Below are 27,460 nucleotides of genomic sequence, written 5' to 3' on the forward strand. Positions count from 1 at the left end.
AAAGCAAAATCTACAATAGAATGGTTCACAAATAAACATATCCAAGTGTTAGAATGGCCAAGTCAAAGTCCAGACCTGAATCCAATCGAGAATCTGTGGAAAGAACTGAAAACTGCTGTTCACAAACGCTCTCCATCCAACCTCACTGAGCTCGAGCTGTTTTGCAAGGAGGAATGGGCAAAAATTTCAGTCTCTCGATGTGCAAAACTGATAGAGACATACCCCAAGTGACTTACAGCTGTAATCGCAGCAAAAGGTGGCGCTACAAAGTATTAACTAAAGGGGGCTGAATAATTGTGCACGCCCAATTTTTCAGTTTTTTTGTTTGTTAAAAAAGTTTGAAATATCCAATAAATTTCATTCCACTTCATGATTGTGTGCCACTTGTTGTTGATTCTTTAAAAAAAGTTACAGTTTTATATGTTTATGTTTGAAGCCTGAAATGTGGCAAAAGGTCGCAAAGTTCAAGGGGGCCGAATACTTTCGCAAGGCACTGTAGAAATTAAATAGTTTATTAAAGTCACGAAAATTCTCGTACGACAGAAAAAAAAAATCAGAAGTGATGTCATGTGTTGTAATGTATTTGTATTGTATTTTCGGACGACATCTGTACTGACTAAACGAAAATCGTACGATCTGGTACCGTACGTGAACATTTTTCGTGCTTGTCCGATAAAATAATTTTCGTACGGTATTCGGATCGTGTGTACGGGGCATTACATGCACTGTTAACTGTGGGACCTTATATAGACAGGTTTGGACCTTTCCAAATAATTTCCAATCAACTGAATTTACCAAGTTGTAGAAACATCTCAGGCCGGGTTCACACTAGTCCGACATATGCTCCGACATTGGGAGCTCATGTCGCATGACGTGTGAAAAGCAAGTTTCCCTATGGGAGCCGTCTTAACTGGTCCGACACATGTCGGTCCGACTTTGCAAACGCTCCCTGTACTACTTTGGTCCGACTTTGTTCCTACTTCACTCCATTGAACATCAGTGAAGTAGGATCAAAGTCGGAACGCAGTCTTGCACGCTCCGACTTTGGCATGCGACTTGTATTCTACTGATCTTGAGGGGGAACTCCATGCCAAATTTTAAGCAAAAAAACGGCATGGGTTCCCCTCCAAGAGTATACCAGGCCCATGGGTCTGGTGCGGATTTAAAGGGACCCCCTTTGCCGAAAAAACGGCGTGGGGGTGCCCCCAAAATCCATACCAGACCCGTATCCGAGCAGCAGCCCGGCCAGTCAGGAAAGGGGGTGGGGACGAGCGAGCGCCCCCCCTCCTTAACCATGCCAGGCCGCATGCCCTCAACATGGGGAGATAGGTTCTATGGAGCAGGGGGGTGCACTGCGGCCCCCCCACCCCACAGCACCCTGCCCCCATGTTGATGAGGACAGGGCCTCTTCCCGACAACCCTGGCCGTTAACCCTGCCCCATAGCACCTACCTCCCCATGTTGAGGGCATGCGGCCTGGCACGGTTAAGGAGGGGTGAGGCCGCTTGCTCGTCCCCACCCCCTTTCCTGACCGGCCGGGCTGCTCCTCGGATACGGGTCTGGTATGGATTTTGGGGGCACCCCAACGCCGTTTTTTCGGCGTAGGGGGTCCCTTTAAATCCGCACCAGACCCATGGGCCTGGTATGCTCTTGGAGGGGAACCCATGCCTGTTTTTTGCTTAAAATTTGGCTTGGAGTTCCCCAAAAGGTTCATATCAAACAGTGCCTGATATTGGCAGGGATCAAAGTCGGATCCCCACTCATTGAAAGTCGGACTTCAAGTCCAGGGCAAAGTCGGATCAAAGTAGTATCCTGTTCATTAAAGTCGGATGGATGTAGGACCAATGTAGGATAAATGTAGGACCAATGTCGCAGAGCAAAGTAGGATGAAAGTCGTGTAGTATAGTGTGAACCCAGCCTCAGGCTGGGTTCACACTACTACACTACTTTCATCCTACTTTGCTCTGTGTTCAATGTTTCCCTATGAGAGCGTCTTGTAGCGTCCTACACAAGTCGGTCCGACTTTGAAAATGCTCCCTGTACTACTTTTGGTCCTACATTGATCCTACTTCAGGCCCATTGAATATCATTGAAGTCGGACCAAAGTAGTATCCTGTTCATGAAAGTAGGATGGATGTAGGACCAATGTAGGATAAATGTAGGACCAATGTAGCAGAGGAAAGTAGGATGAAAGTAGTGTAGTAGTGTGAACCCAGCCTGAGGCTGGGTTCACACTATACTACACGACAGCAGTACGACTTTCATCCTACTTTGCTCTGCTACATCTGTCCTACATTGGTCCTACATTGATCCTACATTTGTCCTACATCCATCCGACTTTCATGAACAGGATACTACTTTGAACCGACTTTGTGATAGTCTGACTTGTTCTTTGACCAATCAAAACAATCCCAGAGTGAGATAAATTCCTTTTACTGCTGCTGTAATCACATGTCGGATGTCTGGTAAGGTCAAGGCTCCTACTTTGGTCCGACTTCAATGATATTCAATGGGCTGTAGTAGGATCAATGTCGAACCAAAGTAGTACAGGGAGCGTTTTCAAAGTCGGATCAACTTGTGTCGGACCAGTTAAGACGGCTCTCATAAGGAAACATTGATTTTCACACGTCATGCGACATGAGCTCCTAATGTCGGAGCGTTTGTCAGTCAAGTGTGAACCCGGCCTCAAGGATGATCCGTGGAAACAGGATGCAACTGAGCTTAGTTTTGAGTGTCATGGCAAAGGCTGTGAATACTTATGTACCCCTTTTTTTCTTTTTAATACATTTGAAAAGTTTTTCAACAAACTTTTTTCAGGGGGTATTGTATTGGGGTATTGTTTGTAGAATTTTGAGGAAAATAATGAGTTTAATCCATTTTGGAATAAGGCTGTAACACAGGGGTCGGCAACCTATGGCTCGCAAGCCTTTTGATGGCTGCATCTGGCTCTCGCCTCTCAATCTGCGGATCGCGTGGTGTGCCGATCCGCGGATTGAGCCCATAGGAAAGGCCGCGGCTTCGGCCTAGCTCCTGAGCAGAGGCCATCTTGGTACACCCGGCGGCGGCCTAGGTGAGCGGCGCGCTGACGTCATCATCACCCGCCTCAACTGCTCGTGGATCTGCCTGCTTGTGTAGTGGTAAGCAAGCAGACAATCGTATAAAGTGGGGGAGATGTGGATATTACAGTGGAGGAGATGTGGATATTACAGTGGGGGGGAGATGTGGATATTACAGTGGGGGGAGATGTGGATGTTACAGTGGGGGGGAGATGTGGATATTACAGTGGGGGGGGGGTAGGGATGTGGATATTACAGTGGGGGGGATGTGGATATTAAAGTTTTAAACATATTGTATGGCTCTCACAGAATTACATTTTAAAATATGTGGCATTCATGGCTCTCTCAGCCAAAAAGGTTCCGACCCCTGCTGTAACATAACAAAATGTGGAGAAAGTGGAGCGCTGTGAATGCTTTCCGGATACACTGTACAGTTTTTGTAGCTGCTGACAAATCTGTTACTAATAACATACTTTCTGTCTCCTCTAGGTTGATGCCAGGAATATTGATGGCAGTACACCCCTATGCGATGCCTCTGCTGCTGGCAGTTTAGAATGTATAAAGTTGCTCTTGGAGTACGGTGCTAAAGTGAATCCCCCACTTTTTACAGCATCGCCCCTTCATGAAGCATGTATGAGTGGTGAGTGTTCTGCAGCTGGTCTGCAACAAAAGTGCTTCTTCTTCTAGTGCCTCCTTTCTGCTACCCCTTAATAAAAACACTCTAGCCAAGCTCACATGAGAAGTCGTTTTGTGGCCGTGTCTGATATCTGATAGGGTGCAGGTGATGAGGGTGTTTTACTTTCTTTACCAGGCTCCTGTAATTTAGTAGGTGTGGCAGGAAACACGCTCAGAAAAATGTCATCCTGCTTATTGCAAAAGCAGACAACGTGAAAGTCATCTAATAAAAGCAATGAACCAGTTTGGCATTTAAACACTAAGCCATATAAAAAAAAAGTGTTTTGCCTCGAAAAAATGTGGTAGATAGAGAAAAATCTTTTCAAACTCAGTATAAACCCATAAGCAAGAAAATGAATGTATTGCAATGAGCCAACTTTACACCATTGCAGTCCTTTCATATGTGTTTAAAAAAAAGTACAGCCTGCTGCATTTTTTTTGAATATGAATGTATCTGAATGTGCATGAATGCAAAGATTGGGCCTTAAAGTGATTGTAAATCTCAGCCATGAAAAATGAACAAAGCATATCCCTCTATATAGCTAGATTCAGGATGGAGAGCGCATACTTGCGGCGGCGTAGCTTAAGGCATTTAAGCTACGCCGCCATAAGTTAGCGAGACAAGTACATGATTCACAATGTACTTGCCTGCTAAGTTACGGCGGCGTAGCCTAAAGCGGGCGGGCGTAAGGGCGCCTAATTCAAATTTGTCTGAGGGGGCGTGTTTTATGATAATTAGGCTTGACCCAACGTGATTGATGTTTTTTTGCAACTGCGCATGTGCTCTGCGCCTACATTTCCCGGTGTGCATTGCGGCTAAGTCCGCCGCATGGGCCTATTGATTTCGACGTGGAAGTAAACGACGTAAATCCCTATTCACGGATGACTTACGCAAACAACGTAAAATTTTTGAATTTCGAAAGCGGGAACGGCGGCCATACTTTAACATTACTATTCCATCTATAAGATGGAATAACTTTAGGCCTGATAAAGCGTTACTGCGTCGGCCGGGCGTACGTTCGTGAATAGGCGTATCTAGTGATTTACATATTCTACGCCGACCGCAATGGAAGCGCCACCTAGCGGCCAGCCTCAATATTGCATCCTAAGATAGGACGGCGCAAGCCGTCGTATCTTAGATAGGTTTAAGTGTATCTCTGTTTGAGAATACACTTAAACTTAGGTCGGCGCAGATTCAGAGTTAGGTCGGCGTATCTACTGATACGCCGGCCTAACTCTTACTGAATCTAGCTAATAGTGTGTACTTGTACTTAAAAGTATAATTTATGTCTGTTCGTTCCTCTGATATCCGCATAAATCACTTCTAACAAGTTTTTCTGACAACAAGAGAAAAAATGTGACGGGGAGGGATCTCCAGTTGATGAACAGCCTCAGCTCTGTTCCTGTGTGCTGTGTGAAGAGGGTGTGTTTCTTCCCTCCAATCAGCTCTCGGAGTTCCTCACTCAGATCTGCAGGGTGTACCATCAGATTTTTGCCGACTGCTTTCTCTACTCTCAGACAAACATTACAATTCAGCACTTTGAACTGATGTAGAGAAGAAAAGACTGCAGATAAGCAGGTACAACTTGTATAGGAGAACTTGTTTCATCTCTGTGTATCACCTGAGGCCAGTCACTTCACTTAGTATATGTGGGCGGTTTAAAATCACATTAACCACTTGCCCACCAGGCGAATTCTAGCACTCCTCTCCTACATGTAAAAACCATAATATATATATATATTTTAGCAGAGGTGCTGGGGAATAAAATGGCGGTCATTAAAACTTTTTTTGTCACACAGTATTTGCGCAGCAATTTTTGGAGCGCAATTTTTTTGGGGGGAAAAAAAACACTTTCATGAGTAAAAAAAAAAAAAACAGTAAAGATAGCCCAATTTTTTGGTATAATGTGAAAGATAAGGTTACGCTGACTAAATAGATACCTTACATGTCAGGCATTAAAATTGCACACACCTGTGGTATGGCGCCAAATTTCAGTACTTACATTTTTTTTACAGGTTACATGTTTAGAGTTACAGAGGAGGTCTAGTGCTAGAATTGTTGCTCTCGCTCTAACGTTCGCGGTGATATGTTTGAACGTTATTTACATATGTGGGCACGACCTACATATGCGTTCGCTTCTGCGTGCAAGCTTGCGGGGACGGGGGCGCTTTAATTTTTTTTTTTATCGTTTATTTTATATATTTTTTTTTTTTTACACCTTCCCTTTAAAAAAAAAAATTTGATCACTTTTGTTTCTATTACAAGGTAAAAGGTATGATGCGTGACAGGTCCTCTTTATGGAGAGATGTGGGGTCTACAACTCCTCTAGGCAGGAAAGGCTGAGATAAAAAGAAAATCACGATCCCAGTCTTTTCTGCCGAGTCCCCGACTTAGTTTACTTCCGCCAGCCTGGACGTGACGTCATAACGTCGCGCCCGGGCCTCCAAGAGTTGTAGAGATTGACTGGGGCCATCTGTCCTTTGGAAATCTCTATGGCTTACTTCCGCCGGTGGTGGATTCCTTCTCCGGCTTCCCGATTGTACTGGCGACCCGGGAGAGGCACAAGGACATGCTGGGTTGGCCATATTGGTGATTACTCGGTGCATGACAAATAGCAGATTGACCATATGGGCAAATAGAGAGATACAGATACAGTGTAGTGAAGTCTTCAATGGAAAAAAAAAATTGTAAAAAACATGGATTGATCTGATGGGCGGAAATATTACACAGCGGATGGTCTTATTTGGATTCTTGGGGCACATCACTATGAAATGCAAGCTCTTGTTCAGCCCATCTCGTTTTAGTTTTGTAGATTTTACCATGGATATATGCAATATTTTTAAACTCATCATGACTGTATATGATGTATCATGTCGTATATACAGGGGTCCTTCCAACTCTCTCATAAATTATAATATAATATTATGAACCTTGATATGATTCTTTAGTAGCTATCATTTTTATCTTTGACTTTATGCCACTCCATTCTATATAAGATGTAAGTTACTGCTCATCTTTGCAAGCTATGCTGTACATCATATACCCTAGACTGCTCTACTCTGTATGTTGTGGTGCACATTTTATAGTCGAGATGGCTTAATGGAATATGCCATGCTGTACGATACATACTCGGGACAGTCTATATCAGTGGTTCTCAACCTGGGGGTCAAATGATGATTTGCCAGGGGTCACTAAATCCTGGGCTGTTCCTGAACCCTGCACCACTCTCCCAGCCTTCTTGCGTCTGCTTAGCAGGGCTGTCTCTGGAGCCCATGGCCGCCCACTCGGCCTCTTCACAGCCGCCTATTTAGTTCACGGCATGGCTGGGGGGGTGGGCAGAGACTAGAGGTCCGCTGACTGGTGAGGATTGTGAGGTGGGAGGGGCTGGGGGAGACCCTATCTCCTGATTTTAGCCTAGGGGTCACTGCTACGAGACACCACAAAGTTGGAGACACATTGGGTAACACTACCTGTGATTAGAGTTGCCATTAAAAGTCCCCACTACAGTTCTCAGATCAGCAGTTGACCATGATCAAGAGCACCTAAGTTGGCTGATCAGAACTCCCCCCAGCATTGCCACTCATCCCATTCCCCCACAACCAAGGAGTAAGAGAAGGAATACAAATAGAGAATTCATGGAAGGGAGAGGAAAAAAGGGGGAGGAAGAAAGAAAAAGGGAGAGAAAGAATAAGAGAAAAAAACAAGAAAGACGGCTAGAGAGAGGGATGGGGGGATAAAAAGAAATTAGGATAGTGAGAGATAAAAGGTAAAGAAAGGAGAACAAAGAGAAAGAGTGATATATCCTAAAATCTACCATATGAGGTTTTAATACTGTACGAGTGGAGAGGACTCAGGGAGCGTAACATTTCCGTGGGTTAGGGGCGCAAATTACTTGTCTTGCCTTGGGTGCTGACAACACACGCTCCGAAAATTATTTTACTGTTAAAATTTCCCAAGTTTGGGGGACCCCTATCAAGGGGTCACGGCACTAAAAGTTTGAGAACCACTGGTCTATATACTGTGCTTTGTGTTACATACTCTGTAACAGACCACTCCACTCTGTATGCCGTAGTGTACATTACACACTCTGAACTACTTTGCTTTGAACATTATTCTGTATATTACATACTGCAGGCCACTGGTATCTGTAATATCACAGTCAACTTTATTCAAGTTTATTCACTGAAAAGGGACGGATAAAGTAGGTAAGAATATCTGTGAATCTGTTTTTGTAATATCTGAATCCTATATCTTTGTAATACGGAGATGTGAATATATTTTCCAGGCAGTGCTGACTGTGTGAAGCTTTTAATTAAAATGGGAGCAAATCTGGAAGCCCATGATTGTCACTTTGGAACCCCTTTACATGTGGCTTGTGCAAGGGAGCACTTGGATTGTGCCAAAGGCTTACTTCTTGCAGGTATGTGCAGGAATCTTTTTGTTTGTGTTAATACTAAAAAGACCCGGTTACCAACATATAATATTGGATGTTGCTGCACAGAAAATTACATATTTGAAATGCTTACTGCGTTTTTTACCTTTCAATACATTTTTTTTTTTATTCATTTGTAAAGTGCTAGACAAATTGACTATTTCTAGCAGTCTCTTCTTTTGGGAGTGTCTGATCACTGCCTGTGCTGGCCCAGCATCTTGCTCCTCCCCCTCTTCCCCCTCCTCGCTTTCCTCCCCCTCACCTCTCTGCATGCGGCTGCTGGGCGAGGAGCGAAAGGTAACACCTCTTGACTGACAGCTCTGAGTTTGCTGGGGCTGCTGAAATCACATTCAGGATGGCAATGCTAGGCAGTCTCATGACTTTTTGTTGTTTACACAAGTGAGGTTTTTCCAGGTAAATAAAAGGCATAAAATCTGGTGCACATGTAATATTAAGGAGCGATTTTTGTTGAAAAAAGTGGTCTCGTGACAGGGTCTTTTTAAAAAATAACGTTTTAAAAAAATAAATAAACATGTTAGACTTATCTGCTCTGTGCAATGGTTTTGCACAGAGCGGCCCCGAACCTCCTCTTATGGGGTCCCCCGCCTGTTTTCTTGGCTCCTCCTCTTTTCTGTGTGCACCCATAGCAAGCTACTTGCTATGGGGGGACATGTGGGCTTGCTCCTGAGCCGGGCTGTGTGCGTCCGTAGACACACATAGCAAGGCTCAGCCCCACCCCTGCTCCTTCCTCACATAATTTGACTGACAGCAGCAGGAGCTAATGGCTCTCATTGCTCTCAGCCGAAATTGTAAGAGCATGGAGAGGGGAGAGAAGAACTGAAGCCGGGCACAGTGCTGGATCGATATAGTACTTGGGTAAGTGTTTAAGAGAAGGGCTGGGGGGCACAAGGTTTTTTACCTTAACTGCTTAGCAACTGCCCCATGTACTGTGGCACGGCGGCTGCTGTGTGCTGTATTATGTATCTGGTACAATCAGCTCTTCCAGGTAAGGCAATCTGTTACAGCACAACTCGATCAGCAGGTCCTGGGCAATGATTGATTGCTGGGACCTGCTGATCAGCTCGGTCAGTCACAGAAGAGAGCTCTGTGTTGTAAACAACATAGAGCTCTGTACACTGACAGGTGCTCTTTTTATTGTTTATTCCCTGCGGAAAAAAACAACCAAGATCGCTTAGTAAAATCAGCACATATTACACACTTTACACATTGCTAGGCATACAGTTAACCCCTTGATTGCCCCTAGATGTTAAAGGAAAAATCAAGCCTGAGCTTGTTTGGCTGGGCTTCCCCTATGGGTCACAGGAGTGGAATTTTTTTTCACTCCTGTGACCTGTCATCACTATTAGTCCAGACACCGTGTCATCCCAACTCTGGGAGTCTGGATTCGCCAGGTGCCTGGACTGATAGCCTAACTTAATGATTCTTGTGTAGCTTTCACAATAAAAAGCTATTTGTTCTATGTGTTTAGCGATTTACTACTGAATTTAATAGTGACAGGTGTAGTAAAATGTGCTAGCCTTTGTCACCCTAAATATGATAATTTCCCCAAATAAATTGAGGCAGTAAGTGATAACCTATAGATGTTTGAAGAAAGGAATTAATTCCAACAAACTACAGCTGTGCTAAAATCAGAAATCTCACTGAATTTACCTTTAGTCTCTCTTCTCCATAATCCTTAGCATTCACAGCAAACACAGATCACCTCGAATGGTCAGTAGGACAGAAGTCTTCAGGTTTGAAAGAGGCAGATAGAATAGTGTTCCAGCATCACAAGCAGATGTGTTCCAAGATCCCCAGATTATTGGCAATAAGGAGTATGATGGACCGGTGCAGTACAGTAATGCCTGGATAAAAAATTATGTGCGGAGCAGCTAGGCTGTGTTTCCTGCATGTATGGCAAGGCTTCATTTCAGTTTTGGTTGGGGCGTGCCTTTGTATTTGATTGGGCACCAGAAAGTTGAAGCATGCACCTGTGTAAGACGCAAACTTTAACATCTCTACACTGGGGTTGTCTGCATCAAATGACCCCTTTTGGGTGCTGCTATCCAATCTGGTTACAGGCCAAGCAAGGAAGTCAGACCTACGAGTGAATTTTCCGTCAAGCTCCACTCAAGCCTCTTCCTCAAAAAGCACCATAAATGTGTAGTTTTCTACCCCCATAGTAGGTTGCATATAGAATTCCATTTTGGAATGAAGTAGGCTCTTTCTTATACAAGATTGAATAATCGACTTATTTCTTATTCTATGATAGTGAATTTTAGAGATCCGTGTGAGGACCACTTAGTGTATTAAGCAAATATTTAGAATTATTTATCGCAGTGTTTAAAGCAAAAAAAAAATCTGTGAGTAGTACACCCCCCCCCCCCTACACAAAACACTAAGGGCCATATTCTCAAAGAATTTATGCCGGCGTAAGTCCGATTCTAAGGCCGTCCTATGTTTAAGTGTATTCTCAAACTGAGATACACTTAAACATGCCTAAGATACGACGGCCTGCGCTGTTGTATCTTAGGCTGCAATATCTACGCTGACCGCTATGTGGCGTTTCCTTTGCGGTCAGCGTAGAATATGCAAATGACTAGTCACGCCGATTCTCTAATGTACGCTTGCCCGTCGTAGTGATTTTACGTCGTTTCCGTAAGCGATACGCGGCGTAAAGATAAACATGCCCCCTAGGTGGCGTACTCAATGTTAAGTATGGCCGTCGTTCCTGCGTCGAAATTTGAAAATTTAACGTCGTTTGCGTAAGTCCTCCGTGAATGGCGATGGACGCCATTTACGTTACCGTCAAAACAAATGACGTCCGTGAGACGTCATTTAGCGCAATGCACGTCGGGTAATTTACCCGACGGAGCATGCGCATTACGATCGGCGCGCCTAATTTAAATGATCCACGCCCCCTACCAGGATCATTTGAATTAGGAGTGCTTGCACGGGTGGACTTTACGCTACGCCGCCGCAAGTTTACAGGTAAGTGGTTTGGGAATCAGGCACTTGCCAGTTAAACTTGCGGCGGAGTAACGTAAAGGACATACGTTACCCCGCCGGAGATCTATAAGAATATGGCCCTAAATAGTTAATACGTTTGTGAAATTCCTTACCATTGAAGAGAAAATTCTAATTGAATTTTCAGGAAGTCATCTCTGTAATTCAAAAAATGCATCATGTATTCTGCCAAGGAGGAGGTGTAAATGCAGGGAGACGTCACATCCTCCAGTCTCACTCTAAACTCAGTAGATCACTGTAACGGCTACCCACTGGTGTGAGGGTCTCAGCCGTTTGAGACGTCCTTTTCCCTGGCAAGCTGCGATATGCAGGTACCGCCGGTATATCCCATCGAACGCCCTTCCAAGAAACGAGACGTGCTACGTTTGAAGGGTCAAGCAGACTAACTTTATTTGGCATATTTCACCTGCTTATATCTGCTTACAACTGTCACAAGAACAATGACATCTCCTTGAATTAATCACTTGGCCAGTTTCTAGCCGCTTCGGCACCTCACCCCACTTAACATTTCCTGGCCAGGCACATAGAATTCAATTAACCTTTAAAACAATTATCACTCACACATAATCCCCATCAGCATACACCTCACAGGGGGGCTGTTTACCTGCACACAAAAGAGGGTTCATTAGCTATGCGAAGGGTACATTAGCATTCAACAATGAAAAGAAACTTGTCCAATTAACCCTTTGAGCTCAGAATACACTGTGGTACATCCACTTGTGACAAGCCATGCAGTTCCTTGTAGTCCCCCTGCACGAAGATTATAACTGTCTCTGCAGCATGCATGTGTCCGTTACACTACTCCCCCTTTGTGGAACACTCCGGCAGACCCGGATTGATCCTTTTCGGATCAACTTGGGGATGTCCGGTCTGCTGTTAGGGTAAAAGTTCCGTTTGCCTGGACAGTCCGTCGGGCCTTCCCATTGGCTTACCAGGTCGGTAGCTGATGGTGACGGTGAATAATAGAATTCAGTTCTGGAACAGTCACTTGCTTTGCTCTCTCAATGGCTCCCAAAACCTGTTGCTGATGCTCTTGGGACAGATACGGCACCACCTGGATGCAAATCCCATTTAATCTTTTGACAATTTCCGCCTGTTTGTGCATTTCAATGTTCAAGCCACGGGACATCTCATAATACATGACATAGTGTCGTTGCATCTCTGATTTCTCACTGGCCAACTTGTCACATTCCCATTTTAGACTGTGATATTGTGCCGGATCTACAGTACATGTCGGGGAAGGTAGTCTTACCCGGTTCTCAGCAGCAAGCGGGTTGATTCCAGCAACGCGGGTGGTCACGGGACAAGCAGCAGCAGGTGTAGGTAAATAAGCCGAAGTCAGAGGGCCAATGTCGTTGCCCAGCACCACCTCGGCAGGTAGGTTGTCCATGATACCAACTGTGGTCTTTCCTGACCCGGCTCCCCAGTCTAAGTGCACCCGGGTGGTGAGTACGCGAAATACAGCACCCCCTGCGACCCGGACGGCAACTGTGCGAGTGGACACATTCTCTGGCTTTACCAGATGTTTTTGAATCAGAGTGATAGTAGTCCCGGAATCTCTTAAGCCTTGTGCTACTTGTCCATTCACCCGTACCTCCTGACAGTGATGCTGACGGTTATCCGGAGAGGCCGCTTGTATTGGGTCCGCCTCATACCAAATTCCCAGACATTCCTCCGGGCCCCCCTCGGTCTCCAGGCAGTGGGCCGCAGAGGGACGTGATGGAGTGACCTCTGTGTTGGGTGTTGTGCGTCTCCAATTGTTATTTGTAGCTCTCAAAGGGCAATAACGAGCAATATGTCCCGTGTCGCTGCAGTGATGGCACGTCACCCTAGGCGAATCCCGGGGGTAGTTGCTAGGCCCCTGAGGATGTGGTGGAACTGGAGCCGGAAACTCTGGGCGTGGGGTGACGGTTGGAGTACGCGGTTCTACCTTATGAGCCAGCCGTGTAGTACCCTGGCTTACTTTCCTTGTTTCCGCGTACTCATCTGCTAGCCGAGCCGCCTCGTTTAAGTTAGCGGGACGGCGATCTCGTACCCAGTCTTGTATGTTTGCGGCCAGGTCTTGGAAGAAATGTTCCATTAGGAACAGCTGCAATACTTCCTCCCCGGTGTTGGCCTTGCACCCTTGGACCCAAAGGGATGCCATCCTTTGTAACTGGTTGGCCCATTCCATGTGGGAGTCCACAGCCATCTTCTTGGACTCCCGGAAGCGCCGGCGGTAGGCTTCTGGCGTTACGGCATATCGGGTTAGCAACGCCTTTTTAACTTGCTGATATTGTAAAATATCCTCTGGAGCGAGAGCCCGAAAGGCTTCATTGGCTTTGCCCGACAATTTCCCCGACAAAATAGTGACCCATTGGTCTGGTGGTACCTGGTGTAGTGAGCACTGCCTCTCAAAGTCCGCCAAATATCCATCGATTTCCTCCTCACTTTCTACAAAAGCTTTAAATGCAGTGAACGGTATTTTCTTTCCTGTAGCAGCAGGTGGGGGGGGTAGGAACTGCAGGTGTAATGGGCTGTCTCGCTCTTACCAGTTCCAGTTCTTGTCCCCTCTTCGTTTGTATTTCTTCCCTTGCTTCCCGGAACAGCTGGTTGATTAGTTCCGCAGACGTTTCTGGATACAAGGATAATCTCCGCTGTACAATCCCAGTAATTACATCTTCTTTGCTGACAGGTGCAAGGGGCTCTGTTCCTTCCATAGATCCATCCATTTCGTCCAGCTCCAGCAGGTCAGCTATCAGCTCCCTCCGTGGTCTGTTGCTGGCGCTCCTACCACGACTCTCTAATAAATCTTTCAGTGTGGATCTTTTCAGCCTGGCGTACTGCGACTCCATTCAGCACTTGCTCTTTGGATAAAAGGATCATCCCACCGCTGCCAACCAATGTAACGGCTACCCACTGGTGTGAGGGTCTCAGCCGTTTGAGACGTCCTTTTCCCTGGCAAGCTGCGATATGCAGGTATCGCCGGTATATCCCATCGAACGCCCTTCCAAGAAACGAGACGTGCTACGTTTGAAGGGTCAAGCAGACTGACTTTATTTGGCATATTTCACCTGCTTATATCTGCTTACAACTGTCACAAGAACAATGACATCTCCTTGAATTAATCACTTGGCCAGTTTCTAGCCGCTTCGGCACCTCACCCCACTTAACATTTCCTGGCCAGGCACATAGAATTCAATTAACCTTTAAAACAATTATCACTCACACATAATCCCCATCAGCATACACCTCACAGGGGGGCTGTTTACCTGCACACAAAAGAGGGTTCATTAGCTATGCGAAGGGTACATTAGCATTCAACAATGAAAAGAAACTTGTCCAATTAACCCTTTGAGCTCAGAATACACTGTGGTACATCCACTTGTGACAAGCCATGCAGTTCCTTGTAGTCCCCCTGCACGAAGATTATAACTGTCTCTGCAGCATGCATGTGTCCGTTACAATCACATCATGCAACAGAGTGAATGTGGGCACACTAAGCCCACAAGTGTTGCCTGTGTACTTGTACAGAAAATTACACCCCCACATTCTCCAGCCTCAAGGGCTAGATAAATAAAACGAGTTTTCCTCCTCCAAGTATTCAGGTTTTAGAACACCTCCAGGTGCCGGTTTACTCACCGGTGACTCATGACTCATCCCTGGCTGCAACCAAATAGGAAAAAAAGTGCCACGGACAAAAGAAAAGGGCACACAGGCTCCTAGTACAGCAACCTTTCATTGTGTGGTAAAACAATTAAAAGCTACACTCACAAAAGGTCCACTTGGGACAGTCACATTAACCACTGCCTGTGTATATCGCCGTCATGGAGCTCCTCTGTATGCGGCCGTAGAGATGCCACTTCATCCTCCAATTGCATCCTCTAGCTCTCCTAGCACACACACATTCCAGGCTGACAGGTATCCAGGCCTGCAGTGGGGGCAGACTCTCTTTGCTGTCAGTAGAGCTGGCTTCATGCACCACACTATATAGGAGGATAGGACAGCGGCAGGTAGTCTCTGCTAGGAGAGCGTGCAAGGAGCTACAATTGGAGCCTGAAAGTGATTGTAAAGTCTCTCTTTTTTTTTTTTTTTATTAAAATAATAGCCATGTTATACTTACCTGCTCTGTGCAGTGGATTTAAACAGAGCAACCTGGATCCTCCTCTTCTCGGGTCCCTCTTCTGTGCTCCTGGCCCCTCCCTCCTGTTGAGTGCCCCCACAGCAGGCAGCTTGCTATCGGGAAACCCGAGATGAGCTGCAGCTTCATGTGTCCATTCAAACATTGCGTTGGCGTTTGGCCCCGCCCCTCTCTCTCCTGGTTGGCTTACTGAGTTTGACAATGGCACCGCTGCTGGGTCTCAGCCAATCAGGAGAGAGAGTCCCGGACGGTCGAGGCATTCATGGACATCGCTGGATAGAAAGGGGGCTTTTAATCTTATTGCATTTACAACCCCTTGAAGTGCCACCGCTCTATATAGGGCATTTGCAGAGTCCGCCTTTATCCGGTTGAAGAGCAAAGTTAAATGCATGCGGGCATGGAGTTTGAAGGACTCCCAGACCGTCGCCACAGTGGCAGATCGGTCATTCTCCCTGAAGTATATTTGCCACTCAGTGAGGAGGTCATCGTTCTCAGGTAACAGGGAGAGCCAGAATGGGTTCAACCGCCATGCTCGCAGTGGTTCTTCTAGGGGTACACTTATGGTGATCCACTATGGACTATGATCTGACAGCAGCCTAGGGGAGAAAGCGGCTTCCCCCAGCCATGGCATAAGACTCTGTGAGAGAAGGATAAGGTCAATTCTAGACATGGAGTTTTGGGCAGAAGAAAATTTTGTACTGGGGTATTTGTGGTGCCAGGTGTCTGCCATGTGGAAAGAAGCAATCAATCGGGAAAATTTTGTGTCCCCAGCCGTTCCTGTAGAAGTGTTTGTGTGTTGGAGCCTGTCTAGGGAAGGGTTTAGTGTGGTGTTGAAATCCCCCATCCAAACCACTTGGACAGAGGGATGTCTCGCCATAAATGCAATCCCCTCTAGGATTACGGACATGGAGAATGGGGGAGGGACATACAAGGCCAGGAGAAGGAATTGTTTCCCGTACAATTTGGCAGATAAGAAAATATAACGGCCCTGTGGGTCCGTGGAAGCCTTGCAGAATTTAAAGTGGACAGATTTAGCGATCAGTATGGAGACTCTGCGCACGTGGGTCGAATGAAATGCCCACCCCACCCATGGACGTCGGAGGGCCATCTGCAGCCTCCCCTCTACATAAGTTTCAACCAGTAGCATTACATCGGCTCATTGCTTCTTAAAGTGAAACACTTGGCAGCTTTTGCATACCTTCTCACGGAGACCCCTGACATTCCAGGTTAGGAATTTTAAAGACGCCATGGGTCTGTGCGAGAGAGATAGTATGACTCAGTCAGACCTGTAAGTCTAGCCTCATCAGCCAGGCCCCAAGGAATAACATGGAGCATAAGAAACAAAAATTATAGCAGGCCAAGCATGTTACATGGGACCTGTGACAGTATGAATGTATGCTGTATTACCTGTTTCTGTATTATGTCATGCACAGATTTACTCAACAGAGAAACATCCTCTCCCCCTCCCCCCACCCCCCCTGCACCCCCCCAACTTGTGCGGGCATCATCCCTGAACAATTTGAACAGTACAAATATCAGAATAAAATAACACTGTTACTTGGTAGAAACACAAAAAAAACTATCAAATGGAGCCACCCAGTTGAACAGGAGAGATATAGCAAGTCCCACAATGCGTTAGCATCGCAATGATCTGATCTACGGTAGCTCCACACGACATGGCAGTAATCCCTAGTGCTGAGTGGGGGAAAGTCTTGCTGCACTTTGCATGCGGGAGGTAGGACTACTGCAGAACCTGAGGCTCTGGCCTCCGTTATAACATGTTGGTCACGGAAGACCCAGGAGGGTGCAAAAAGAGAAAACCAACTAAAAAGGAAAGGAAAAAGGGGATATGAAGGGGGGAAAAAAAAAAAAATGGTTTCCAGTTAAAGTTCTAGCTTGACTCACGAAGCAGTATAAACAAACTCAAATTTCACACAGGTCTATATCCATAAGGAGTTCCATAAGGCAGTGGGCTAAGGTGCATTGTACTGTAGAACAGTCAATTGTAACGATAGTAGAAAAAAAAAAACAGTAAATGCGTGGTTCGGCGCCCAAACATGGCGTAGGGCCCTAATCAACCTAGTTTGTGGGATGAAATTCAGCTCACTGCCAACAGTATGAGGAATGGGTCAGGGAGTGTACTCACGATGACTTTAGTCGGCGTTCTCTGGAGCAACCCGGTGTTCTAGCCAGTTGATCACCTCTTCAGGATCTTAAAAAAAGAGTGCATGACCATCTTGTTCCACCCTGAGGCGGGCAGGGAATAGCATGGCATATTTAAGGTGTTGTATGCGTAGTCTGCTGCACTTAGCCTCCATGAACCCCTGCCGATGGCGCTGAACATCCGCCGAGAAGTCTGGAAAGATGGCGACTTTAACGTTACCCACCGGAATATTGCCTTTCTCTCTGGCCAGTCTGAGAGCTGCGTGCCGATCCTTGTAGTTAAGGAGTTTGGCTATGAAAGTGCAGGGGAGCTCCCTGCGGGGGTGGTTTTGCAGGCATGCAGTGAGCTCTCTCCACTGTCAGCATAGGGGAAAAGGCCTCTCTGCCATAAGTAGTGACAAGTAGTTGCTCAAGGAACATGGTGGGGTCCTTACCCTCCGCGCTCTCTTGCAGGCCAATGAACCGCAGGTTGCATCTCCTTAGCCTGTTCTCCATATCGTTCTGCTTGGAGAACAACTGGTGAATCTGGCGGTGCATGCAGTCTTGTACTATCTTGCAGGGGGGGGACAGCATCCTCCATAGTGCTCAGTCTGGTCTCAGTAACTTTAACCCGATCCTGGAATTTACGCAGGTCTTGCCTAATTAAAGAGATGTCTACTTTGACCTCCTAAATCTGTGCTGTAAGTAAGGTACGGCACCGGGTGATTGCCTCCAGCAGCCTGTCTGTGTCTCCTGCCCTCTGCTCTCCCCCCACCTTCGCTGTGGCGCCATCTTCATCCGTCTCCTCTCTGTCCTGTCGGCGATATTGATCAAGCTTTTCCACGGCCGCAGACTTCTGGCATTTCGGCAGAGACATGTCACTAGTAGTCCCAGGGTGTGTGTGAGACAAAACAGGAGTAATGGGGTCTTCAAATGATTGCAGGATTACGATGTAGAAGGAGTAATGGACGGAGCTTCACTCAGATGCGTCCTACTCCATGCAGTGTCAGGTCACACCCCTGCCATAGCAGTTTTTTTTTACAAACCATTAAATACAACATTCACAAGAAAACAAGTTCAATGCATATAATACAGTTGATGCATAACAAATTAACCCATTCATGCTACAATACAAAGGGGTTAAATAACACTGATACTGGCCACTAATACAGCACAAGTCGCTTCGACTAAGAAAAAGGTTTCTGTACCTTTTGGGGGCAACTTCATAGCGACTTGAATTAACTTCAATTACAGAAGTTGTTTTCAAGCACCGCTGAAGTCGCACTGTACGGGGCGGCTTCAGAGTTGGGCGACTTTGAAGCCGCCCCAGTATGAACCGCCACTTAACCACTTAATGGACACCTGTTGATACAAGTTTTTGGTTTATGAGAACTAGCTACATTCACATATTTTGTTATTTATATTGTGCTTTTTTGAAGTGATTTATCACAAGGCACAGTTGGGAATACATTTTCTGTCATGTTTTTTACTTGATTTCAGAACCAATGAACTTTCCAAAACATAAATGGCATACACTGTACGTATTCATTCACGAAAAAAATATATATTTTCATCCTGATTTGCATTTTCTTGTCACTGCAGTTGAAAATGAACACTAATGATTAGAAAACCGATCAAATTTTCCTAAATTTTCTTAAAATGAATTTTCTTAGAGCCACCAATCAGATTTAAACCTACCTTGGAATTTTACATTTGGTGATAAACCAAGCAGAGAGAAAGTCAAACTGCACAGAATACAGAATTGTACCCATCCACCCTACATGTGAGCAGCTGTGTAAATTTAGACTGCAGTGAACTAGACTAAGTGTTGTTTCTGACTTTTACCAATTTGCATTGTTCACTGGATAACAGCAGTTAAAACAGAGTTCCACCCACTCCCCTGCGTTCGTAATCACATTTAAATTATTAATCTAAATGAGCCTTTTTTATCCCTAAAATTTGTTTACCTTTTTTGGCAAACATAAACTTCCTCTTCCGCCTTACCTTGCTGTGGCGAGGTACGTCATTTATGCTCGCCCATTGGTTACCGGGATATGAGTGTCATCAATCCCAGGAGTTAATGGGCATCCTTCACTTGTAGCATTGCAGCATTTTCAAACCGGAAATTACACAATGTCAGGCAACCTGCAACACAATGAGTGTGCCCTGCTTAGTAAGATATGTGCATGGGCGAGATCAGGAGCTGCATGCTGGGTAGCCAGCAGCACTGCATCCCGGAAAGGAACAACGTGTGGCTTTCAGATGCCCATACTGAAGATGGGAGAACAGGAGAGCAGAGTGAGTTTAAAAAATAGAAAATTAATTAGAAAACCTACTAGTATTAACTATTTCATAATGTATTACCTATGAACATCGCAAAAAAAATATCTGGAACTCTGCTTTAAGTGAATGGTTCATTTAATCCCTGGAATTGCTCCTTGACAAAATTGTTTTCATTTTGATGGATCACAAAACTGTTTAATAACACAAATTTTTTGTTTGACCTTTTTTTTTTATTTTTTTATTATTATAGTAAAGAAAGAATCTAAACCCCGTTTTTTTTATTTTCCATTAGCATTTAATAAAGTGTTTTTTTTATTAACATTTGTTTCTGTTGTCTGTTTTTTTTTAAATTTAAGGAGCAAAGGTAAATGCAGCAAAGCTTCACGAGACAGCACTGCATCATGCTGCAAAGGTGAAAAACAAGGATCTCATTGAGATGCTGGTTGAGTTTGGAGGAAATGTTTATGCAAGGGACAATCGTGGAAAGAAGCCTTCAGATTACAGCTGGTCAAACAGCCCTACAGCTAAATGCTTTGAATACTATGAAAGTAAGTTGATATAGCTTGGAGTAACGGTATGTGTTACAGGTCATAAAACACTTCAGATCATGGAATACATCAAAATTTTACATGGTGAGCACTAATGAAAGTTGTAAACCATATTCCCTAGTTTGCATGCATAGGATGTAGCACTGTCAATTTTTTTAGCAGTCATCTGAATATAAAGTCACTATTTGGTACTTGGCAAGCTACATATTTATATCCTCTATTCAAATTCACATTTAGAGGATTTAAAGGCTGTGTGGGCCCTGTGTACAGTATGTGGTTCTAGACTGCTTACCCTGTGCACTGTGTGGTCTCAGACTGCACATATCCTGTGTGCTTTACAGTTGTGCTCATAAGGTTACATACCCTGTCAGAATTTATGATTTCTTGGTAATTTTTCATAGAATATGAATGATAACAAAAAATGTTTCTTTCACTCAAGGTTAGTGTTTGGCTGAAGCCATTTATTATCAATTAACTGTGTGTACTATTTTTAAATCATAATGGCAACAGAAACTACCCAAATGACCCTGATCAAAAGTTACCCTGGTGATTTTGGCCTGATAACATGCACACAAGTTGACACAAAGGGGTTTGAATGGCTATTAAAGGTAACCATCCTCACCTGTGATCTGTTTGCTTGTAATTCGTGTCTGTGTATAAAAGGTCAATGAGTTTCTGGACTCCTGACAGACCCTTGCATCTTTCATCCAGTGCTGCACTGATGTTTCTGGATTCTGAGTCATGGGGAAAGCAAAATAATTGTCAAAGGATCTGCAGGAGAGGTAGTTGAACTGTATAAAACAGGAAAGGGATATAAAAACATATCCAAGAAATTGAGAATGCCAATCAGCAGTGTTCAAACTCTAATCAAGAAGTGGAAAATGAGGGGTTCTGTTGAAATCAAACCACAGTCAGGTAGACCAACTTAAATTTTAGCCACAACTGCCAGGAAAATTGTTCAGGATGCAAAAAAATCCCCATAAATAACTTCAGGTGAATTATAGGACTCTCTGAAAAAAGAGGATGGTTGTGGCTGTTTCAAGATGCATAAAAAGGAGGCACTTGAAGAAAGATAGGCTGCATGGTCGAGTCGCAACAAGAAAGCCATTACTAAGCAAATGCCAAAAAGTATTCCGCTTACAATACGCCAAACAGCACAGAGACAAGCCTCAAACCTTCTGGCACAAAGTCATTTGGAGTGATGAGACCAAAATTTTGCTTTTTGGCCACAACCATAAACACTACATTTGGCGGGGAGTCAGCAAGGGATATGCGAGCTACAAAGGCAAAGGAAATTTGGTCAAAATTGTTGGCAAGATGAATGCAGTATGTTATCAAAAAATACTAGAGGAACGTTTGCATTCATCAGCCAGGAAGCTGCGCATGGGACGTACTTGGACATTCCAACATGACAATGATCCAATACACAAGGCCAAGTTGACCTGTCATTGGCTACAGCAGAATAAAGTGAAGGTTCTGGAGTGTCCATCTCAGTCTCCTGACCTCAATATCATTGAGCCACTCTGGGGAAATCTCAAACGTGCAGTTCATGCAAGACTGCCCAAGGATTTACAGGAACTGGAGGCTTTTTGCCAAGAGGAATGGACAGCTTTACCATCTGAGAAGATAAAAAGCCCCATCCACAAATGCCACAAAAGACTTCAAGCTGTCATTGATGTTAAAGGGGGCAATACACGGTATTAAGAACTGGGGTATGTAAACTTTTGATCAGGGTCATTTGGGTAGTTTCTGTTGTGATTATGATTTAAATAGAGTAAACCCAGTTGATTGATAATAAATAGGTTTCAGCCAAACGCTAACCATGTGAGAAAGGAAAAGTTTTTGTTATCATTCATATTCTCCGAAAATTGGCCAAGAAATCATAAACTTTGCCAAGGTATGTAAACTTATGAGCACAACTGTATGTGTTCTGTTTGTACCTTGTGTGTAGCCTCAGGCTGTGTGTGCGCTACGTGTGGTCTTAAGCTGGCTATACATGACATGCGTTCAGCCAGCGTGCTGAACAAAAAGAAACTATCCGGTTCCTCAATTTATACAACCAAGGTTGATGGAGTAATTTCCAGCCCTTCATCTGACCAGGACATTGTATTCTGGTAGCTGTTCTTGCTGCAGCCGCTGGTTGAAAAAAGTTTTTCATCTTGTCCGTTCAACAGAATTCAGTCAATCAACTTCTGTCAAACAGGGATGGCCACATGCTGATCGAAATTCGAACTCTGAATTTTGATTAGTCTATGCCTAGCATTAGACTGTGCATTCTTCGTATGTGTGTTCTCAGGCTGTGCGTGTTTTGTGTGTTGTGGCATTCCGTATGCACTGTGTGAGGTCTTAGGCTGTGCATTTCCACTTTAACATTTGTGATCTCAGATAGCGCCAAACTCTCTCTTCTGGCTTTGCATGCCCTGGATGAGTACTCAGTCTGTTCTTAGGATGTGTGCCCCCTGTGTTTAGCATGTGTCCATAGGCCCTGCATATTCTGTATGTTCTGTTTGCGTGCTCTTTTACTGCATGTGCTCTGTCTGCATGTTCTCTGTGTCTACCAAGTGTGCTCATGCTCCATCTGTTAAGTTTGCACTGGCTGAACCCTAATGCCATGTACACACGATCGGTTCATCCGATGAAAACGGACCGATGGATTTTTTCATCAGATATCCGATGAAGCTGACTTTCATCATCAGTCTTGCCTACACACCATCAGTTAAAAATCTGTTAGTGTCAGAACGCGGTGACGTAAAACACTACGACGTGCTGAGAAAAATGAAGTTCAATGCTTCCGAGCATGCGTCGATTTGATTGTGAGCATGCGTGGATTTTTAACCGATGGACTTGCCCACAGACGATCGTTTTTTTCTATCGTTTTTTTAACCATCAGATCATTTTAAAACAGGTTCTACGTTTTTTCACCGATGGGGGAAAAAAAACGATGGGGCCCACACACGATCGGTTCGTCCGATGAAAACGGACCGTTTTCATCAGACGAACCGATCGTGTGTACGCGGCATTAGGCTAGGTTCACCCCTTTGCAGGTTGCAGTTTTTCTGGTGCATTTTGCAGTTTTTTTACACACATTTTGTAATGTGTTTTTGATGCTTTTTTGGGAGGTGTCTTTTGCCATGCGGGAGAAATCAGCAAGCACTGTTTTTGATGCTTTTCTGCTGCATTTCCATTCAGGTCTATAGAATCAAAAACAACCTGCTGCGGGAAGAAACGTCCCTTACCCTTTCCAAAAAACGCACTGGTTGCAAATGCACAGATGTGAACGTGACCCATAGGAAATCATGTTAAATGGACTTTAATGCATGCTCTGACTTCCGTTGCACAGTGTCTTTTTTCTAAATGCATGTGCAGTGTCTGTGCTCTATCTATACCTGCACTGTCTGTGCTCTGACTGTTGTTGCAGTGTTTGTACTTTAATGCCTTGTACACACGGCCGGACCTTCCGAGGAAAAAAAAGACAGTCGGAAGTCCGACGGACCTTAGATAGAGAACCTGTTCTCTATCTTTCTGACGGACTCACGGCGGACTTTTGCATGGTCAAAAGTCTGACCGTGTGTACGAGGCATTAGTGCGCCTGCAGTGTCTATGCTTTCAGTGCGCGTGCATTGCCTGTGTTATGACTAGGTGTAGTGTCTGTACTCTAACTACAGCTGCATTGTCTGTGCTCTGACTGCACGTGCAGTGTCTGTGCCTTAAATGCACCTGCAGTGTCTGTGCCTTAAATGCACGTGCAGTGTCTGCGCTCTGTGTATGTTTTTCTGTGCTCGGACTGTTTGTCTATGCTTTTTGAAGCTGTAAAGGCAGAAGCCCCCAATACTGATGACAAAACAAAAAGTGTTTTTTATATTATATATAGTTAGTACTAAATTGCCTTTTTTTAACTAATTCTTATCTTTCTGTTCAATTACAGAGATGCCCAGAAGTTTATCTCAGTTGTGCAGACTCAAACTCAGAGAAGTCCTTGGCCAGGGAGTAGTAGAAAAAGTGTATAAATTAAATATACCCCAAAGACTTATGGAATATCTTGCTTATAACTGAATCCCTCTGTGCTTGAAAGGACCGTGTGCAAATTCACGTAAGAACTTAATGGGCTCATTTGCGAAGGCATCATATTAAATCCATAACTGATTCTTCACGTGGAACAGAAGCAGTAGTCTACGTATTTATTGCATGGTATAGGTGCTCATCAATAAATCCATGTCATCTTGTTTGCACATATATTTTTTATCTTAAATTAATTTTTATGATCTCATTTTATTTTTGTAAAACAGATTTGTGAAATAGTTATAGGCATAGGAAGCAGAGTAAATAAATTACAGGAAACGCATTTTTAAATCTTCAGGTAGATGTACAGGCACAGTTTTCTCCAGTTGTTCATTCCTTTTAAAGCGGGGGTTCACCCTAAAAAAAAAAAATTTTTTTTCTACCATGCCATCTTGCATACTAGCGCGAGCTACAGTATGCCTTTATTTTATTTTTTTGCGCCGTACTCACAGTTTAATCCCTTAGTTAAGTTTCAGACTCCCCACGGGGAGTAGGCATTCCTATGCAGAGGAAAACATGATTGACGGCCGGCTATGGCGCGTCACGCTTCCCGAAAATAGCCGAGATAGGACTTGGCTCTTCACGGCGCCTGCGCAGTCAGCTTCTAGTCTGCGCGCAGGCGCCGGATAGCGCCGTGAAGAGCCGAGATCTACTCCGGCTATTTTCGGGAAGCATGACGCGCCATAGCCGGCCGTCAATCATGTTCCCCTCTGCATAGGAACGCCTACTCCCCGCGGGGAGTCTGAAACTTAACTAAGGGATTAAACTGTGAGTACGGCGCAAAAATAAATAAATAAAGGCATACTGTAGCTCACGCTAGTATGCTGAATGGCATGGTAGAAACTTGTTTTTTAGGTTGAACCTCCGCTTTAAAATGATTGAATGTATTTTACATACAACTGGTATATTTATCTGAATCTTCATCTGAGCCTCCTGTCATCCCCTGCACAGCAGCACTCAGGCTCTAGAGGGAGAAGCAGCACTGAGTCACTAATCAGACACTGTTTCGTGTACATGTTCTGCATGTTAAAATGCTAACAGGCATAGTTGTGTGCACAAGGTGTGCCGGAGGTGCCTGGGCACACCCTAATCACCTTGTGTGCATTAGCATTATCACTGTGTGCAGGCGGGGAGATTGTAAAGATCTCCCTCTTATTGGCTTTTTTCTTACGCACTTCTCTTTTACTGTGCCGGTAGGGGGATCAATGTTCCGGGATCATATATATGTAGACACACACACATGCATGCGTGTTTGAGTTTTGGGGTGCACACCTTACTGCAATAGACTGCACACACCTATGCTGACAGAATAAGGGAGCCAATGACATACCAGTGTGCTGCTGCTTTTTCATTGTCCAATCAGCAGGTGGGGAGGTTGGCTTACTGTATTTTATAACTCTAACAGGGGGTGTGGTGACACTCTTGGCTGTTATGTCTAATAGAGGTACTATACTGTATATGAATCAGAGAGGTACTTGGCAGTATAACAGACATTTTTGCAGATTACAGTTCACATATGCATCTTTCTTCTATGTAATGTTGTAGCTGTTTGTCTGCTTTTTTTACTTGAAGGGCTCATGAAAACACAAAATGATGTGCTAACCAAAAGTACATACCACTTGCTTATCTCCAGGGCTTGACTGGTATTTGCATCCTTTTGGTAATTTTGGTATACCTTCTCCATAAATGCAATGAAGCCTCGTACACACGACCGAGGAACTCGACGGGCGAAACACATAATTTTCCTCGTCGAGTTCCTTGTTAGGCTGTCGAGGAACTTGACAAGCCAAGTTTCTCCATTCCCGTCGAGGAAATAGAGAACTTGCTCTCTTTTTGGCTCGTCGAGTTTCTCGACAGTTTCCTCGACGAAAATGTACACACGACCGGTTTCCTCTGCAAAAAAATATCTCCCAGCAAGTTTCTTGCTGGTTTTTGCCGAGAAACTCGGTCGTGTGTACGAGGCCTAAGGCTGTTGTGGTAACTTTTTTATATGGAGAATATGTTTAGTATGATTGAGTGCTGTGTTTATCCAAAAGGAGAAACAGGAGTTTTCATGACTCAACAATCTTGCTTCATGAGCCCTTTGAGGAAAGAAAGCAGTATGTACTTTGTCAAAGTCGCTTGGACCCACCACTGAATTTTTAGTACTAAGTAACATAACTTATATATGCATGTTTTTTTATTAATGTGTATTAAAGATTAAAAACGCCAAATCATGTCAAGTGCACTGTTGTCAATATGTACAGTAAAGATGAAAATACATTATGATGACTTTCCATTGTCTAGTATAATTTAAATTAAAATATTTGGGAATAAAAGGACCCATCAGAAAAGCTCTTGTTCAGTAGTTCTTTGAGGACAAAACCTTTATATACATTTGGAATTGGTTACAACCAGAATGAAAGATTAAACATTGAGACGTGGTACTTGGCAATCGTTTGGGGGCAAGCTGTAGGTAGCTTCATTACTTGGGTCTGCAAACAGGGTTTGCCTGAAATTCACTTCTACAAAGTATTCTCATGTTGGTAAGATTTAGAGGATGTGGTCAATTATCGGTTACGGGGGGGGGATTAAGGAAGTTTGGTTTTAGTTCCAACGATGTGTACTCATTAGTTGCAGGAGAGCTCTGGGTGGTTAGGTGGTGGCAATTTAGGGGTTCCTGGCATTCAGTCCTGGGTAGGGGTGTCTGCGTGTATGGTCATTGCTTAATTCAGACCACTAAAACACAAGCACCCTAGTGAGTGTTTGGGATTACAGGGCATGAGTAATTTTCTTAGAAAAAGATTACTTCGTCTCTTTTAGTACACCTGACCATCAGAGCTACGCTTAAGAGTATTTACTCTAAATTTAATCTTCCGGACATCTTGCCACACCCATCCCCCATGTTCCAATAAGCACCTTGACCATCTTTTGGTTGTTGGAAAATTCCATCTTCTACATCTGGCCCTGTATTCTCATTGTCCTCCCTTGGTGCACATTCAACATTTACTATATCTGCCCATGGGCAGCTGGCCGGCCTATCAGATTTATCACTTCTTGAAATTCAGCATTGCCAAATATGGTGTCTTGTGCAACCCTACTCTGTTTGAAGACTTGTGTTTGGACATCTCTTATGTTT

The 27,460-nt window shown here is 44.4% G+C and overlaps 1 protein-coding gene across 1 annotated transcript in view; it reads left to right on the plus strand.

Annotated features, from left to right (window-relative positions):
- ASB13 (ankyrin repeat and SOCS box containing 13) overlaps positions 1-24,714 on the plus strand; it is a 43,366-nt gene extending 18,652 nt beyond the window's left edge. Inside the window, exons 3-6 of the mRNA XM_040343290.1 lie at positions 3,545-3,695; positions 8,017-8,151; positions 20,092-20,283; positions 24,209-24,714. Coding sequence (XP_040199224.1) covers positions 3,545-3,695; positions 8,017-8,151; positions 20,092-20,283; positions 24,209-24,336 — 606 coding nt within the window. The 3' untranslated portion in view covers positions 24,337-24,714. The remainder of the gene's footprint in view (positions 1-3,544; positions 3,696-8,016; positions 8,152-20,091; positions 20,284-24,208) is intronic.
- The last annotated feature ends 2,746 nt before the right edge of the window (positions 24,715-27,460 follow it).

The sequence above is a fragment of the Rana temporaria genome, chromosome 3 (genome assembly GCF_905171775.1).
Source record: "Rana temporaria chromosome 3, aRanTem1.1, whole genome shotgun sequence".
Classification (NCBI taxonomy): domain Eukaryota; kingdom Metazoa; phylum Chordata; class Amphibia; order Anura; family Ranidae; genus Rana; species Rana temporaria.